General features: G+C 45.3%; 1 protein-coding gene and 1 long non-coding RNA gene across 2 annotated transcripts in view; both read left to right on the forward strand.

Moving 5' to 3' along the window:
• Positions 1–18,244, forward strand: part of LOC117184015 (uncharacterized) — a 72,261-nt gene that overhangs the window by 22,718 nt on the left and 31,299 nt on the right. The window contains exon 3 of the long non-coding RNA XR_004469144.1: positions 11,502–11,568. This is a non-coding gene — a long non-coding RNA (uncharacterized lncRNA). The remainder of the gene's footprint in view (positions 1–11,501; positions 11,569–18,244) is intronic.
• LOC6902947 (G2/mitotic-specific cyclin-B-like) lies at positions 3,474–4,650 on the forward strand. Its single transcript, XM_002132637.3, has one exon. The coding sequence runs from the start codon at positions 3,562–3,564 to the stop codon at positions 4,609–4,611; it is 1,050 nt and encodes a 349-aa protein (XP_002132673.2). The 5' UTR covers positions 3,474–3,561; the 3' UTR covers positions 4,612–4,650.

Genomic DNA, 18,244 nt, shown 5'->3' on the forward strand with positions numbered 1-18,244 from the left:
ACTGCTCGTAAATGCAAGTAGAAGTAAGCTTAAGTAAGTCGTTGCAACACCCATTAGAGCTCTAGAGATGGTAGTTGAAATACACCTTAAAGATACTCAACTTTTGAAAAAAAAAAAACTATACTTTCCCCCAGAAAAAGGAACTTCTTCTTGAGGAAAAACTTTAGCCCAAATCTGATGCAAACAGCTCTTTGTATCTTTGTATCTGAAAGATACGACCTTGGCTGGAGACTGGAGGCCAGTCCACCCCATTCATGTCCCTGGGCTGTCTAGAGGCATTTTATCATTCTGCTGATTTGTTTCAAGTACCAGCAGAGAGTATACCCGTATTTCTGGCTTTGTTTTTTTTCTTTTTCTTTTGCTGTCGAGTGTCCAGTGGCCTGTATCCTGTATCCTGTGTCGTGTGTCTCTTGCCGGGCACTCGACAACGATTTGAAGATGCAAAAATGTCCATTTAACCGAGATTTATGGCAGCCAGCAGGGTTATTTATGGCAATTTGTTTTATTTACACGATATCTGGCAGACGCCAGATGGAAGCCCCCCCTCTATCCCCCCCTCCCTTCCACTGTTCCATCACTAAGCACTGGCAAATAAATTTGCACAAATTATTATGGGTCATGGGGATTAAATGCAAACAGCAGACCGGCCCCAAAAAAAAGAAGAAGAACAACAACTGCAGATGGATGCCTATAGCCCATGGATAAAAACGTGGGGAAAAAAAGAGGAGGAGGGCAAAGGTAAAGCCGCCCGCGGGTCAGTTTATCGCATTTATTGGCGCTCTATATTTTATACATAAATTTTCGGTGGCCCACGCTGCGATGCGTTGTTGCAGGTGCACCAGCAGCCACAGCCACAGCCACAGATACAGATACTGTGGAGCAAACACACACACAGATACAGATACACACACAAACCAATGGGAATGTGGGGAAAAACGAGTAAAAACCAAATGCAAATAGCTTAATACAAATTTTTTGGCTGGCAAAACAAGGCGCCTCCCGATGTACACTGGGAAAAAAGAGTGAGAAAACATCCAATGGTTTGATGAAAATTTTCTGTACAAAATAATTGGGGAAATTGGGATAAATGGAAAAATGGATGAAGAAGCAACTCTTTTGCCTTTTCTTTTGCAGTGTATAAAGATATGTATCTGCATTGTGAAAAAGGCAGAGCAGGAGGAGGAGGAGGGGGAGGAGGAGCAGGAGGAGGAGGAGGAGGGGGAGGAGGAGGGGGAGGAGGAGGGGGAGGAGGAGCGGAAGCTGGAGCCTCCACCTGCAGCAGCATAATGAATGCCACATAAATCCCCCTGGCTTCGTGCGCTAGATTTCCTGGCTATGATTTTGTAATAAAAATGCATTTTTATTACCAAAATAAATTGCATTCCTTTCGACGTTGGCGTTTTCTCCTTTTACACTCTTTGCACTTTTGTTGTTTTGTTGTTTCTTGCGTGTTTTCTTTGTCAAATTGTGGGATGCTGCCCTAATTGCTTATTAAAATTGGGTGATGAAAGGATAAAAGCCCTGCCAAATAAGCAAATTTTAATTAGTTAATTAAGATTCAATGGCTCAGAAATATTTGGGGGGCACGAACCGATTGCTTATTTAGCTGGGGGGCAATGTCCCGTGTGTGTCAAGGGGGGGGAGAAGGATGTGTGTGAAGGGGGTTGATGGAGGGGGAAGGGGTAGGTGTATAATGAAGGGTTGGAGAATAAATCTACCCATAGCAGAAAGAGTTGGAGGTACTAGAGCTTAAATGAAACGAAAAGCAGGCCTAAAAAATTCATAAAAAATTAAATTCCTATCCGTTTGAGTAGTTCCTTCCATTTTCACACTTTTGCTGCTCTAAAATTCTGCTCCAACAATCCGCAATCCCCTTGCTTCGCTTTTGCATGCCATTTAAACTGATTTAGTACAAAAAGCCGTCTACCGAATATTGCGTATACGCGCTGTGAGCCGCTTAGCGTGAACAAAACTGTTGCATGCAAAACGGTTTTGTGTCGTAAAAACGGAAAAAAGCCAAGCAACTGCTGGGCAATCAGCCAGCAAAGCAACAAAGGAAGAGCAGAGAAGAGAGAGGCGAAAACACCAAAGAGCAATGCAAATCCAAAATGGCGTCAACTACGAGAGAAGAACAACAACAACAAACGACAGAAACAATATCTGGGAACAACAATGTCAAATCCCTTTTTAAAAACTTTTATTGTGCAGTCGGGCGTAAACGAAAATGCCCCCAAAATAAATACGTAGGAGACACACACACAGATACAGAGATACACACACACACACACACACACACACACAATATGGCAGCGGGGAAAACTAATATGCTTTAATGGCTTAGGACTTTCAGGACTTTGTATGGCCCCCGCCCCCGCCACCGCCCCCTTACGACACGACACAACAGGACTTTCTGTGTGGCAGTAGGACAATGTTATCCTTTGGCTCGTCTGCTGTGCGCTGCCTCCATTTTGCGTAAACAAGCCAAATGGATAAAAAGCCATGACATATATGTAAGTCCTGAAGTCGTAACGATCTGGCACAAGTCCTCGCCGTCTATGGCCAGCCCTTAGCCTGCACTGAGAGAAAGCTATACATTTCCTTCGCAGAGCGGAGGGAAAACCCCTCCTGTTTGTTGGGCAGTGTATCATCTCTTTCCTCCGCCATGGAATGCTGCATATGTTTGGCTGCCTAATGCGCAAAATATTGCGATGATCAATAACAATCGCCTGTCGCCTGCAGCCTCCATACATCCTCCCTGCTGAACCAAAACCCACCCCCCCTGGCTGCCATTTACCATTTGTTGTTATCATGTTTGGCGTCATTATTGTTGTAATTTATTTACGCTTCGAACATTTTTCGCTTACGCCTTCGTTTGTGTTTTTTTTTTGCGCTGCCACTTTTATCATTATTGCCAGCCAGCCAGCGAAAGTTGCGACAAATGTGGCCACACACAGACAGGCACCCACACACACACACACAGAGATACATCAGCCTCGTGGCTGAGTGTGGCAGACGTTGCCTGTGCGTTTGATCTTTCAATTATGGTTTATGCTTCATTGATAATTGCATGTCTAATGTGGCCAGAGAGACCGAAATCAAAGTCGCAGACGGGATATACGGGAGGCAGAGAGTAGACGAAGGACAAGTTGTTTGCTGTACAAATATTCGTAGCCGCAGAACCGTCTCTACAACATCCATGGCTGTGACTGTTTACCTCTTGGCGTAACTTTAATGCGCATAACGTTTTCCAACACTCCACGAGAGGAGTCCGCAGCGTCGATGGGCCAAACGATGGATAGCAGGCTTCCTGTTAACCTGGGAGAGAGTGAGGATGCCAGAAACAAAGCAAAATCTACTCCTTTAAAAGTTTATTGTTTTGACATCTGCAAAGAATAAATATAAAAACATTTAGAAGCCTTAGAGCTTGCCTTTGGAAAGAAAACAAATCAAAAACTTAGTCACCTTTGATTTTAAAATCTATCTACTGATTTAACGAATATAATTATATTATCAAATCAAGTTGAAGCGTCGCTACGTGTGTGTCTAAAATCTCCAATCAAAATGGTCGGCTCAAAATTGAAAAGGCTTGCGGAGAAGAACGACTCGGAGAATACTGACCAGTTGCAGGTGAAGAAGTTGAAAGTGCCTTCAAGTGAGGCAGCCACAAAGCGTGCGGTTCTGGTTGAACTGCAGGCCAACAAGGAGGCAGCCATCGGTCCAGAGCCAGGGGTTGCCATCGCAGACATCGATGCCAACGACAAGGAGAACCTCGAGCTGGTCTCGGAGTACGTCAACGATATCTACGACCATCTGTACCAGCTGGAGATCGAGCTGCCCATTCACAAGGATCACCTGGCCGGGCAGAAGGACATCACCCACAAGATGCGAGCCGTGCTAATCGACTGGATCAACGAGGTGCACCAGGAGTTCAATATGGTTGAGGAGACCTTCCAGCTGGCCGTGGCCATCATCGATCGCTATCTGCAGGCGGTCGAGAATACGAAGCGCAGCAATCTGCAGCTGGTGGGCGTGACGGCCTTCTTGATTGCCGCCAAGTACGAGGAGGAGCTGTCGCCCGCCATCAAAGACTTGGTCTACTTCACCGAAGACACCTACTCGGCCCGTGACATCCGTCTGATGGAGCTGCAGATCTTCAAGACCATCGATTGCAATCTTTCGCGTCCGCTGCCAATTCACTTCCTGCGGCGCTACTCAAAGGCCGCTGGAACAGCGATCGAACAGCAGACCATGGCCAAGTATTTTGTGGAACTGACTGCGATGGACTACGGTTTGGCCAGCTATAAGCCCTCGGAGATTGCTGCAGCCTCGCTCTTTCTGTCGCTGCACCTGCTCAACGGCAACCCCCGGGCCGGCACTGGCCTCGACGACCAGCACTGGTCCCCAACGCTGGCCCACTACTCTCGCTACACGGCCACGCACTTGAGGCCCATCACTCGACAGATCGCCAGACTGGTGCGCGATGCACCGCAGGCCAAGCTGAAGGCCATCCACAACAAGTACCAGGGCAGCTGGTGCCAGAATGTCGCGCTCCGCACCGAGCTGAGCGGCCCCCTGATGGACTCCATTGTGGACCAGACCCTGAAGCAGTAGCACCGCAAAATGTTTCGTTTATTCCGTGATTTTTGTTCATACTTTCGTGATTGTTAAATAATAATCATAGCATTTTGAGCTCCCTCTGCTGGAAGTACAAAAGCATTCGTCAGTTGATCCTGGGCTGGGTCCGGCTTCTACCCCTGAGGACACTCCTCTAGAGTGAGCAAGGACACTGAGAGTTAGGTGTCAAGGAGTACATCTAATGGTTGATCGTATCGGAATTGTCCCTCAAAGTAGATACCAGTTTTGGGTCGTCGTTGAAGGAAGCGAGTGGCCCTGGGGTTGCCTCCTAGAACCATATAATAGAACCCATCTTATGGCCATGCGAAAGACTGTTTTTAAAGGTTCAATGCCTTCAGAATAATATTGACAGTAAACTCTTGGGGATTTTTATTATTTGGATTAAAATTACGTTTTAATAGAACCTTTAAGTAGTTGCTTCTGCCCTGTTCTTGGGCTTCAGGTCTTAGGGCTTAAGCCAGCCCCAGATTACCTTTTCCCTATAACTTTCAGCCACAAATTATGCAAGTGAGTGAAGGCCAGCGACTTCTTTCGCTCTTCTCTAGATAATAAATTATATCAAGGAAAAGCCACAGAGGGCCCACACAGTGTTGACCTTCTTTGAGAGCTGGCCAAGTGAATGCCAAAATAAGCAGCATGTGCTTTATCTCCCTCTCTCTCCCACACTGTTAACCCCTCGTGGACCTTACTTAACCCCCGACCAACGCCCCTGCCATCTGTCATGCATTAATTTGCGCAAATGACAAAAGCATGTTTGCTAATGGAAAAACCTGTCTGTCAAATTTGCTTAAGTGAGTGAAATTTATTTTCACCTTTTGCTGGTTATTTTTTCTCTCCTTTCTCTCCCTCTCTCTCGCTTTCTGGCTGTCTCTGTCTGCTGTCTGATGTCAAATGTGTTTCCTTGTTGGCTCGACATCGGGGTTAATAATGAGCAGACATAATTAGTGGGAAAGTGCAACAAAAGTCGGAGAGGATGTGGCAGGAAGAATTGCAGCTGCGCTGCAAGTGCGGCGAAGAGGGGAGGTGGGTGGCGGTGGGTGGCGGTGGGTGGCGGAAGGTGGCAACATTTGCTCGTTTATCATGCGATTGTTGAAGTCGTCTGCATTTGACACTTGCTGCAAGACAGCAACAATAAATTTAAAGCCAGACCGAAGTGAGAGCAACAAATTATCCACACGCACACACACACACACACACACACACACACACTGGCACTCTCCTGACACACACACAGGCACACACAATTAGTTGGGTTTTCCCTCTACAAAAAACAACTTGAAATAAAAACTATGCTCTGGTGATTTATGTTCTACCCAAAAGTTCCACAAAGAAGCGAGTGAATAAGAGATGGGGAGAGTGGAAAATCCGAGCTGGAAAATCCGAAAACTACGCTATGCAAAACTTGGAAAACAACTGCCAGGCGCCCGACCCCAAAAGCCGCAGCAATAAAAATTGAGGGAGTGAGGGAGGGGAGGCCAGGGAAAAGGAACCTGCCTATAAGGGAGTATTGTGTGTGCCACATGTGTCGCGATCGAAAGTGCCGTAAATTGGGTCAGGCCCGGGCCAAGGAAAAGCAAGGAAAAGCGTGGAAACCCGCACCCACACAAGGCGAAACAAATCGCTGAAGCATACCAAATCATGAGGGTGAAACGTGCACACTCTCCTATCGTACGGGGATATAGAAGATGTATCTACTATTTGCCGCAGCGCCTTGTTAAATGTATTTATCAATTTGCAATTGCAAGTTCCGCGCTCGCCACACAAAAGAGGAATCACAGGAAATTACATTTTATTGGCATGCGGTGGAGAGCGGAAACTCTCTGAAGGTGGAAACACTTGCTTTTCAATAGATACGGTCGCCGTGCACTCCTTTTCCAGGCAGGCACTAAATAACTTGAGGCCACCGCTCCAGGGTTGCCTCTGAGTTTTCTTCGCGTCTTTGGAAAGTTGTACCTTTTTTTTTGCAGGGGAAAAACTTCTTGCATCTTCTTGTGACCAGCTCTCCCTCTGTGTCCCCCTCTGTGTAAGCCACGAATTACTTTCTGTAGCCATTGGCTGCAGTTTAAAGTTGAGCCAAGTCGTTGAAAAGTTGGCTTTGCGGCCAACGGCTGCCTGAAGGTTTCAAAATAAATGTGCTGTGAAAGTCAATCAAGTGTTGCAGCATCGATGCGAAGCCCCCCTGCCCCATCTGGAAAGTAGTTGCATTTACATCTTGATTGCAATTGATAGCAGAATCGATAGATAGAGTGGTGCGGCATGGGATTTCCCATTAAATATTAATCAGGTTGAAAGTGGCCAAGCGAGAGGATGCTGAAGGACTGAAGGTAGGAGGACGGCATGGAGGCCACTAATTAGGTGGCGGTTGGGGGCGAAACTTCTTTGGAGGCCACGCTTTTCCTTGGTTTATCTTCTTACACTGGGAAAATTGTAATACAATTATAATATTGGTAATATTTTCTTCTACTGAAATGGCCTTTCGCCGAGTGTATCTCCACTGGCCTGGCTAGCAACCGTACCTTAAACTCATTTCCATGGTTTTTCCGCTTCACATTTCTTTTTTCTTCCTTTCGGTTTTCTTATTCTTTAACCTTCCATCTTCCACTGTTTCGCTCGTCCATTTGTTGGCCTAAAAAATAATTGCCTACTTTTCGGCGCCAACGAAACTTCATTTGAATGCCGCAGGGTTTCGCGCCTGCCTCCTGGGAATAAGTCTCGCTGGCCACCGCTGTGTCGACTCCTCCCTCCCCTCCCAAAGCGCCATCCAATTGCGACTGTAAAATTATACAAATTAATTTGGGAGCGACAATTGCGTCGAGTCTCATTTGAGTGGTTGTTGTTGGGGGGGGGGGGGGGGGGGGGGGGGGGTTCCGATCTGTTCCGGTCGCCACATCCTGTTTGGCGCGGGGGGGCGTGGCAGGACATTAATTATGCTCAAGTGTCCGCTGGGAGAGCGGCCAACACTTGTTCTATAATGACTTTTGTAAAACGGGGGCCGCCCACGAATTTGATTTGATTTTTGAGCTTTAAAAAAAGCGAAAGGATTTCGGGGCTGAATGAATGAGTGAAACCAAGTGACAGGCGACAGAGGACACACAACAGAGGCCCAGGATTTATTAGTCCAGCAGCTGCATGGCAATATATCAAAGATTTATGTCAGCATCATCATCCTCCGAAAGAGATGGCATAAACATCAGATACAAGAGGCGGAGAGGCGGAGAGACAAACTATAAACACGAAGAGAAAGTATATAAAAAAAAACACACATACACACACACACAAAAGAGCAATGCGAAAAAACAACTGGCAAATGTTTTCCACCAAATGTACAGGAAAAACACAAATGAAAAGCAGCAAACAAAAAAAAAGGAAAACACGAACAGAACAGAACAGAAATTGGTGAGCGTAAAAATGAAATTGAGCAGCAGGCCCATCCTTGTATCTGTCTCTGTATCTGTATCTATTTGTGTGTGCGTGCAAATGGGAAGCAAATTGTGAAACCTTATCACTCGAAAGTGGCACATCAAACGAGGAGTAGAGTGGAGTGTGTTAAGCAGAGCCAAAGTGGATAAACCCAAAGGCAAGTCTTGGAACATGCAAATGTGGGCCGATGGAAAAGCAACTAAGAAAAGCAATAAGACGTTAGTACTGTGACACTGTCGTATCTTTTACCAGGAAATCTCACTTAAAGTCAGTAATACATCTTTCAAGATGTTTGAATATCAAATATTGCTATAGATCTAAAAGAACATCAACCTCCTTCTCGATTGAGAGCTATATCAGGCTACGTTTACATATGATTGGCAATCAGAAGCTTAAGAATACCATCCCGAATGGCATTGAAGGATAACCAGTGGAAGCAGACCCTAACGTCTGGCTGAAGATTGAATCTTCTCTTCTCCTCGTGGATTCTACCTGCAAACTTGATGCAAACTGCCACTTGATGGTGCAGTAATTGTATCGACTCTTGAAAGATGCATTCATGGCATGTCAACGTCCAATTAAAATTACTCTTAAATGTCTTTTCCCAATAATCCTACTCCATTCAAGAATGCCTGCTAGCTTCTATTCTCCAGATCAATGATGAAACCGTCTTGAAGGACCAAATATCGTTGTTGATGCTGCATAATTTCGAACTGTTTTATTTTTAAAGCCTTTCAAGCAGTATCTTTAGTGACACCTGCTGAAAGAATACCCCAAGTCTTAATAGATTTGAGCTCGACGCGACCCATGCATATGATTTTTATGGGCGAACCGCTCAAAGCTCTAGGTGTCCTTTATCTTAAGGGGCCTCCTTCGAGGCGTGGCCTGTGTACCTATTCGGTACCTATTCCTGTCTATGAAAACCTTGCCAGTGGTCCCAGAGACCTGCTATTACTACCGGTTTAAAGGCCTTCTTCCAGGGGACTGTATTTTCTCCCTCGTTGTCTTTAATCTTTTTGCCTGTCTTTATTTAAATATTTCTTCTTTATTTTTTTTATTGATTTATTTTATATATTTTTCTCTTGTTTTTTGTTTTCTCTTTCATTAATTCCTTTATTTCATGCCTCATTTTCACACATTTCGTTGGGAATTCGTCTGCTTCGGCTTTCTTTTATCTTCCACCGACACTCTGTCTCTGTTCCCCCTACCCCCATTTGCCCCCGCCCCGCCCACTTGTATTTATTTGTTCTCAATTACTCTCACATCTTGAGACCGCCAGCAGTTTAAAGCTTAACAACATTTTTCCACCCACTTGCCTTCTGGAAATAATACAAATATATATATATATATATGTACATAAAAAATAAAAACAAATATAAAATAACGAATAACGAATAAAAAGCGAAGATTTTTCTCCCGGCTTTTATTTCAATTTCTCTTTCTTTCTCTTTGGCCCATTTCTGTGTGCGATTCGTTATTGTTGTTTTACGCTCTCGCAATGCCGCAATTTTAGATATTTTTCTCCTCTGCCAAAAGGGAACGCAGTAAAAAAAAAGAAAAAAGAAATTGTGGCCAGCAAAAAGTTGAAGTTTATTTATTCTGTTCTGTGGAGAGAGAGAGATGGGACTGGGAGACCAGAGCCACCTGCACTTTTTCTTTCACGTGCCAACGACCACGAGCCACATGCCAGAAGGGAGAAAGGAGAAAGCAGCAGAAACCGGAGACCAGGCCGGGAATGGCATGGAATGCCTGGACTTTCATTACATGGCCAAAAAGCGCAGAAAAGTTTTCAGTTTTCAGTTTTCAGCCTGTGGGCTGCAGGTATTTACATTTAAATGCTGCTTGCGGTTCGCCAGTGCGCCTATTGTTATGCAATGAAAGTTTTTGTACGCGCATTGTTCGCCACCAGAGGGAAAACACCCCACCTCCCCCCCTTGAACCATAATCTCGGTCTCAGTCTCGGTTTCTCAATAACAATTTCGAAAAAAGCCCCACCAGAGCCTCCAGGCACAGACAATTTTCATAAATTTATATCCCACACCCCCTCCCGTCAGACCCCCTCCCCCCCGTTTGTATCTCTATCTTTTGTCCTGTGGTCGCTCGCATGTGTCTATCTCAGGCCCATTCTTCAGGCGACCTTCAACGTCAACGTTTTTATTATGTTATTGACTTCTAACCACATTTTCACACCAAATAAATATGAAGCCAAAGGGGGCCTTTGCCTTGCCTCGACTCGTCCTTGACGGCACAGGACACACTGAACCGAAAGAACAAAAATGGTGGACAGAGAGAGAGCGAGAGAGAGCGAGGAGAGTGGTGGAAAAGCGTTTAGAAAACCCAGTGAACCATAATTTGTTGTCGCTCTCGTGCTATAGTTTTCTGCACCATCAAGATTTCCAATCCAATATGAGCTCGAAGCAGACTAAAGATAAATAGTACATATATAAGGCGGTACACTGGGCGAAAACGGGGTGGCATCTAATAGGAAATATCTAAATCGAATAGTGGTTTTGCTCAGTGTACTTAATATGCATATAGTATATGCAGGACATCTCCTATATATTTTCTGTACTACCATCGCATAAATATAAATTTAATACATATTTTTTTTTTTTTGCGGCTGTCTGGTGGAACGCACAAAAAGTGTTTGCCTTTCGGGCACGGGCACTCCCCCCAGCATTTTTGGTGCCTTTTTAGGAGTCTTTCTTCTCGTTTTTGTTGTTGTTTTTCTTTTATTTTTTGTGTGTGTTGCTTGCAAAGTGAAATTTATTAGAAACGCAAAATCTGTTTGCAGATTGTGTATAAGATTTGATTATTTATGGTCAGTGTTGTTTGTTGTGGCCTGGCCAGGCCAAAACCAGAAGCCAACATTGAAAATTGGCCAACAAAAAGAGGGTAAAGGGAGTACCGAGAGCCGGAGTTCGGAAAAGATAGCCAGAACTGGCTTCACAGTTGATTTATGTAAATTTTCCATCGCCCCACCAGCCAAAAAAATTGGTTGTGAAAAAAATATATGCACAAACTAAACAAATTGCCAACGGAATATCTTGAATCAAATTCCTGTGAAAATTCCATTATTAGCCAAAAGGCAATTCTCTCTCTCTTTCTTAAAGTTCCTAACTCGTTTAACCGAAATCCCTCTCGTACTCGCACTTTCCCCTGCTTCAGACAGAACTTTTGCATCCACTAAATTAAACTAGGAAAAATTCCCCAACAGCTCGGAGCACACACAGCACACAGAAAAAACTCTTGAACACAAATTCAACTAATTAACTTAAGGCTCCTCCAAGAATATTCCCCAACCAGAGACCGGCACCCCAGACCCAATCCCTATCCCTCTGCACCACCACCATCATCAACAACAGGAAAGGCAAATAATTTTCAACAAATTTAACTAACGCCAAAAAAAAAACCAACAAAAAACTTTCTCTTGTTGTTGCTTTCAGGCTTAACCCGTAAGGAATCCGAGAGGGGGAGACTGGAACTAGAGCGTGAGGCTAAACTAAACAGGAGGTAAGTTGGATAAACAACTCGAATCGCAATTAACGCTCAAGGGGTAGCCACATGGCAGCTGCGGGGGGGAGGGGGGAGGGGAAACCAAGGCCTGGGAACCGGGACCTGGGAGAGTTTCATTCCAAATGGATGGGGGATTCTTTTTTCTTGCGTATTCTGGTATTTTTTTTGTATGTTTTCATACCCTAGCGGAGGGTTAGAGGACTTTGAGGGGGTCTTTGATTGGGGTCTGGAGGGAAGGTGCTTTATCTTTGCAAAGATCCTTCCCTAAACCTTTGAAAAGCAAGTTTTTGAGAGTAAACGCTCCCTCAGCTATAGTTTCATGCGATTTTCCATAGCTTTTATGATCTGTTCAGTTGAATCCATATCCTCTGGGCTCCATATCCCCGCTAGAACTCTAAGAGTATCAACCGTTTCGGCCTCTCTAGCCCGGCTGTTGCCTTGTTGTTTTATTTTCACCAGTTATTTCCATAAAGACTCGAAGCCATTGCGGCTGCGGCTGCGAGGGAGAAAAAACTCTAGTAATGGAGATAGTCGTCCGTCCAGAGTGGGGCTTGTGGGATTTTCCGAATGGGGGGTTTTACGCGTAACCAAATCTACGTCCACCATGAATAATGCACCGGACAATGTCCAGGTGGAGGCGACTGCAACTGTTGCTCCCCTTTGGCGCTGACAAAACAGTCAATAAGTTTATTTTCACAGTGAGGGCCAAAAGAAAACTTTAACCCAACGACCATTAAAGGGTTAAATAGGAGATTCTTTTTTTCGCCGAGTTTTCGTTTCGGCAAATATTGACCGAATTAACAGAAAAGCTGCAGCAGAAAAACTTTCACCGCAAACAAAGGCCACCAAATGGGTTGGGAGATAGTCCTCCGCCCTTGGAGGTCCTGCCAGTGGAGGTTACTTTGGTTTTGGCGGCAAGTGTGTCAACATGTCTTGGGAACTAAGCCGAACTCTGGCGGTGAAGGCAAAAACTTATGACTTTTCCCCAAAGCCACAGTTTTTATAGAGCAAAATTTAAGCAAAGATGAGATATTTCTTTAGTGGTTTTTTTGCTGGAAATTCTATAATATTCTCTTCCAAAATACTTTCCATTGTTTCAACAAGAGATCAAACATTTCATTTGGATTTGCTTTGGCCGAGATATTGGGCAAACAAAATATCTAAATAGTTTCCATTTCGGGCTACAAAACAAATTGTTACAAATCCAAAATATTTCAAAACAGCAGAACTGCAGCGAGGCACAAAAAAAAAACAAGAAACTAAAACACAATTTATAGAAACTACATTTTGGGGGTGGGGTGGTCGGAAAGAGGGGTGGTGGCAGGGGAGGCTGTTAAAAAATGCGGCCATGTTGAGTATTTGTATTTGTATTTGGAAATGCCGTGCACGTCCAGCCACAGGGGTACGTGTCTGGTCCATGGGAGGATTGAGGAGCTGCCAAACGAAATCCACCCCCCTTCCAGGGATAGTTAGGAGGGGCCAGTAGGGTGGGGGGGTGGGGGGATGGCTTTGACGTTTGTCGGTCGAAATGCTAAAAGCAAAAAGTCATGCAACTAAATCCTAACGAAAACGCTTTTAAACTCTCAAAGAAAAAGAATAAAAGGATTTGTGCCAAAAAGCAGTAGAAAATGTGAAAGTCAGCGGACGCCAGGGGGCAGGGCCGGAGGCTGGAGGCTGGAGGGGTAGACTAATGCAAGTGGCTTGCTTAACAAAAATCCTAAATATGTGGTTCGGCCACAACGAATTCGGAGGACCCTACTTGAGGCTTTTAAATGGTGGAGAGCATTAAATTAATGGACAGCAAATCCTGTATAAATGTACAACGTTTTGCCTTTAAAAGATCTTCTTGAGTTTCGGTTTTTGGCCAAAAGTCTGCTATGGCCCATGTAGGGTATCAAAATGTTCAAAGAAAACGCAACCTCCGACAGCTGGGGAGACTGGGGCCAGGCCGCCTGTGCAAATAAGAACTTATATTGCGTTGAGTCAGCATTAAGTGCAGACTGGCATGCAACATTGCTACCATGCAACGCTCTCCCCACTCCGCTCCGCCTCCCCTTTTAGCCCCTGCGTAGTGCGGCCCGTTCAGCGCTGTCAATGACTGTCAACGGCAGACAAGCAGAAAAGCGAAACACGCCAAAGCCAGAGCCGGAGTCGGAGGCAGCACGTTGGTAGAAGGTTATCCAGAGGGAAACCCAGTCCCCGACTCGACTCTGAACTGGTGACATTTCAATTTTCACACACACACACGCTCTGCGGTTTTTCGAAAATACTAAAAGGCCAACATACGTAAAGGAAAACCAAAGAAAATGAAAAGCAAATCGAAGACCCCACCAATTGCGGGGGCAAGCCACAAAACGGAAATTAAAATCAAATAAAACTTAAAACTCCCCCAAAAAAAACTAAAAAAAAAGAAAAGCAAAGAAAAGACTTTGAGAGAAACTTAAGACTTGAGAAAAGTGGAAATTAATACAATTTCCATTCAGACGCTCTCCATTTCAATGGCCAGCCAATAGATTCGACTGTCATCCAGTGGCATTCGCATTGCCTCCGCAGAAATGCGGTCTAATTAGCCACAGAAATGACTCGGTTAGAAGCGACACCAAAGAGGCGTGCTCTGGAATTGATTTGGGGAAAGGGAATGGGCGCAGTTCAAGGTTCCCTGACAAGGTCAACAGGCCCAGAGCCCAATCACCCCTTGGCTGAGGCTTCTCTCATTAAGGCCCCAACTCCCGCTCTCTCCAACTCTCTCCCACTCCCTCCCGCCCTCTCTTTCTTTCTCTGTTTTCTGTGTTAAAATTGCATGCAAATTTCATGGCTGGGAGGCTCATGCGAGCCTCTTTCTCTTTCAGAGTCTCTTCATCTGTTTCATTTGGCCGCCCCTCGTTGACATTGTAAATAAATGGGTGTGACCGGGAAAACTGTGTCAAGCTGCAAGTGCAACAACAATGAAACAAACGGGAAATGTGCAAAAATTTCTTTAAATTTTCAACAGAATTTCTCCTTGTGCAACATTGCTTTCCTTTGCTCTTGTGTGCCGCATATGTTGCACATATGTATGGGTGTCGGGGTGTGTATATGTATGTATTTTTAATACATTTCATTGTTTATGGTGCCATGTGGGTCAAGCAATCGCCTCACAGAGGCCACAAGTTATTAAAGAGGCTTCTGGACAGCGACGGCGCTGAGTTATGGATTTTCTCTGGGCAAAGACAAAAGAAGGGAATGTTTTCATGAGGAATTATTAAAGGAAGAAGCTGTGAAATATAGACTCCTGGAAGTGTCTTTTCCTTAGATAAAATCTACACCTACTGGTGCTTAACAAATGCAACAAAATTATGTCTATATCGTTGGAAATCCCTTCAACTAAAGTGTAATTTTTAATCCATATTCTTGCCTCCTTAATCCTAAATAAAACCATTAAATCTTTGGCTCCCCAAAACCCACTCTTCTTCCTTTTTTTTACACACCTTTTTGGGCCCTGGCTTAAATAAATCTTATAAAAGTGGAGCAAACATATTCATATATCAAGGTGCCACATTATTTTTATGCGACCAACAAAAACTGAATATAAAACAAAATGAAAAGCACAGAAAATGCTGAGAAAGAGACAGGGAGAGAGAGAGAGAGAGAGGGAGAGCGACTAGTGCAAGTGCAATATAAAAATCCCACAAGTGCATAAATTTTAAGCAGATTCCAGGGGTTATGATACTCTGCATACTGCACCGTGCAACGTGCAACGTGCCACATAGATTTAATATGCAGTCTGCAGTTGGAGGCAATGAAACAGCTTGCAACGGTGCAACACGGTGCAAGTGCCACTGCAACTGTATCTGTTTGCAGAGATTTTTGGACACGCGGCAGCAGCCAAGTAACGGCTTCTCCCCCTCCCCCGTCCCCCTCCACCCCCCTTAACTCTTTCCACTGTTTTTTTGTGCCCTCGCAAGTTGAGATTTCTTGTGGCAGCAGAGAGAAAGGCGGCAGGAGACGTGGCTAGAGTGCTATCCGTGCTCTATGTGCAGCATAAAAAACCAAAAAGTGTCACCAGTACGACACCGAAGCTCCTGTTGATGCTCCTTCCAGGAGGAGGAGAAGGAGCTTGGAGCTTGGAGCTTGAGTAAATAAAATTTTTGAAGCGCTGCAGGTGTGCCGCCTGGAGCCTGGAGGTGTTGCGATACGGGGGCATGGCCTGGCCCAGGCTATTAGCCTGGTTCGCATGCCAACTGAAGTGGCAATAAGTGCCATGCATATTGTCGCCAGCAGCTGCCACCGAAGGAGCAGGGACCGGGCAGCAGGCGGTTGTGTAGTAGACAGGACTTGGCTTATTAGAATGACAGTTGTGGGTAGATCTGCTGTGTGGCAGGTGGACGAACAGGGGACTGACTTTAACCCTACCCCACCCCCGCCTTAAAGCAGAAAACTGTTTAATTCCTATTTCAAATATTGGTTTTCCCTCAAACCCTAAAGCAAATCCTTGTTAGCCTTTTGCCGCAGAAACTTTTCTTCAGCCAGGACTGTCAACGCGGTTAAAACAACAAAAACAACATTTATTTCAACTTTATATCAACCATGACTACCCCATGACTTCTTGAACTTTTTCTGCTTAAAAGTATATATTTTTTTGTTGTTGAAAATTTCTAATGGATTTTCCTGAGGTTTAAGGAGGAGGAGGAGGCTAGGGTATAGGGGATCGGGGGACAGCCGGTTGATTGGCTGGTTACTGACTGCCGCTGCGGCTGAGGCTGCGGCTGCGGCTACGACGACGACTTGGCCCTGTGTGTGCACTTGACTTGAAGTGGTTTATCCATGTCAACGGCTGTGCCTGGCCTGGTCGCCGGGTCAGCGGTTCGCATGCAAATTCTGGCCGCGCTACAAAGTTCAACAATGGACGGCTGCTGGTGCCTCAACAAAAGAGAAAAAAGGTCAAGCAATTAGTGTCACAGGCGATGTCTGACAGCCAGACATTTGTTGATGCTTGTTCAGCCTCAACAACGGACAGGACAGGGCAGGGCAGGACAGAACAGGACAGGCCAGAGATAGTCCTTTGGCTGATAAGATAACAGATAAGGGTATTATAACACTGGCATTGCCTGTGACTTTGATTTGTGTTTGCGCCCCCAACACACACACACACACACACACACACCAGCTGTGGCCCAGATATCACAGTGTGGGTGTGTGAACCCTGACCCATGACACTCCCAGAGATGGGATTTTCCAATCACTTAACTTTTTGCACAGGCCTGCGGCTGTCTGGCTCTTTAAGATTGGATTAAATGGAATGCAAATAGCCCGCTCCTCACACACCCGCTCGTGGAATGTATTTACATGTGGCAGACAACCTGGTTTCATTTGTGACACCTTGTGTGCCTTCTTTTCCTACGCTCCTCGCACGTGAAATTTAATTACGCATACGCTTAGTGAGCCCCGGACATTTGAGTAACTTTTGCTGCACTCTCTCGCCGGCAGAGTTGCACTATCCTAATGAGCAGGGCCCACCCCCACCCGCCCCTACACAGGAGGAGTGTGTACTCGCCCCAAAACAGACACCATTACAGGCGTCACAAAGTGTTTTGCCAGCTGTCTGTGGAGTTTCCTATTCCCTGCCACTCGCTCAACGCTCTCCAGCGAGGGTAGCTCTGGGGAATATCAGACTGGGCGGTGGAGAGTGGCTTGGAGAAGGAGAAACGACTTCGAGTACAATATATGACACGTTTTTAGGGACCTATCATCAAACAAAATGTCAAAAGAGTACAAGTTCCAATCCACTCCCTTGGTCGAGCATTCGAAGGCCTCCGTTTCTCTCGCTCTCTGCTCTTTACGTATTCATTGCGCTCAAGTCTGTGGGTCTGTGTGCGCCTGTGTGTGTGTGTGTGTGAGGTTGTAGCCCCTTTTTTTAGGCTACATTTTATTTTCATTTTACTTTTGGCTCACGAAGCCACTATTTGTTGGAACTGGTGGTGCTGCTGGTGCTGCCTGCAGTTAATGTAATATAACCATCATCAGAGGCTCTGCTTCTGGCTGCCTGGCTGCCTGGGTGCTCCTTGGGAGCTGTCTTTAATGGGCTCGGGCGCCGTAAGATATGCTACACTTTTGCGCCATCCGTGACTTGCACGAAAATGAAATGATTTGTATTCGCGCGAAAATAAATTATGTGCAAGTATTTTAAATACGTTCCACTGAGCACATTTTTTCCCGTGTTGCTTTTCTTCCTTCAAAATGAGCGCGCAATTTTTCACCAGCTCTCAAGGCAAGCCAGGAGCAGGAGAGGAGGAGTGGGGGGCTGGCAGCAGTGACAGGCGATGGCCCCGTTGTCTATGGCTCCAACATAATGAAAATGTCGAAGTGAAAGTAGTAAAAATTTACATAATCTATGCGCAGGAAAATAAATGAGAAAAAATCACAAGATCCTCCCCCCCCAATCCCCCATCCACTTCTGTGTGAAGATAAACATTTGATTAAGCGTATTATATAAACGAGGGGTTGGGGAGGGGGGAAGGTGCAGAGGGCACAACGAACGGGCTAGAGCGAGAGAAAAGTTTATTAGATGTGAGAAATATTAACATGGAACAAAGTGTCCCTATCTATGCGAATGCTGTGTGTCTGTGTGTGTGTGTGTGTGTGTGTGTGTGTGCGCTCTCTTGGGAGTTCACGAGGAATACAACTATGCAAATCG

The sequence above is a fragment of the Drosophila pseudoobscura genome, chromosome 4 (assembly GCF_009870125.1).
Source record: "Drosophila pseudoobscura strain MV-25-SWS-2005 chromosome 4, UCI_Dpse_MV25, whole genome shotgun sequence".
NCBI lineage: Eukaryota > Metazoa > Arthropoda > Insecta > Diptera > Drosophilidae > Drosophila > Drosophila pseudoobscura.

What these genes read in the sequence shown, in the direction of transcription:
- LOC6902947 (XM_002132637.3), top strand. Translation starts at nt 3,562, where the DNA reads ATGGTCGGCTCAAAATTGAAAAGGCTTGCGGAGAAGAACGACTCGGAG.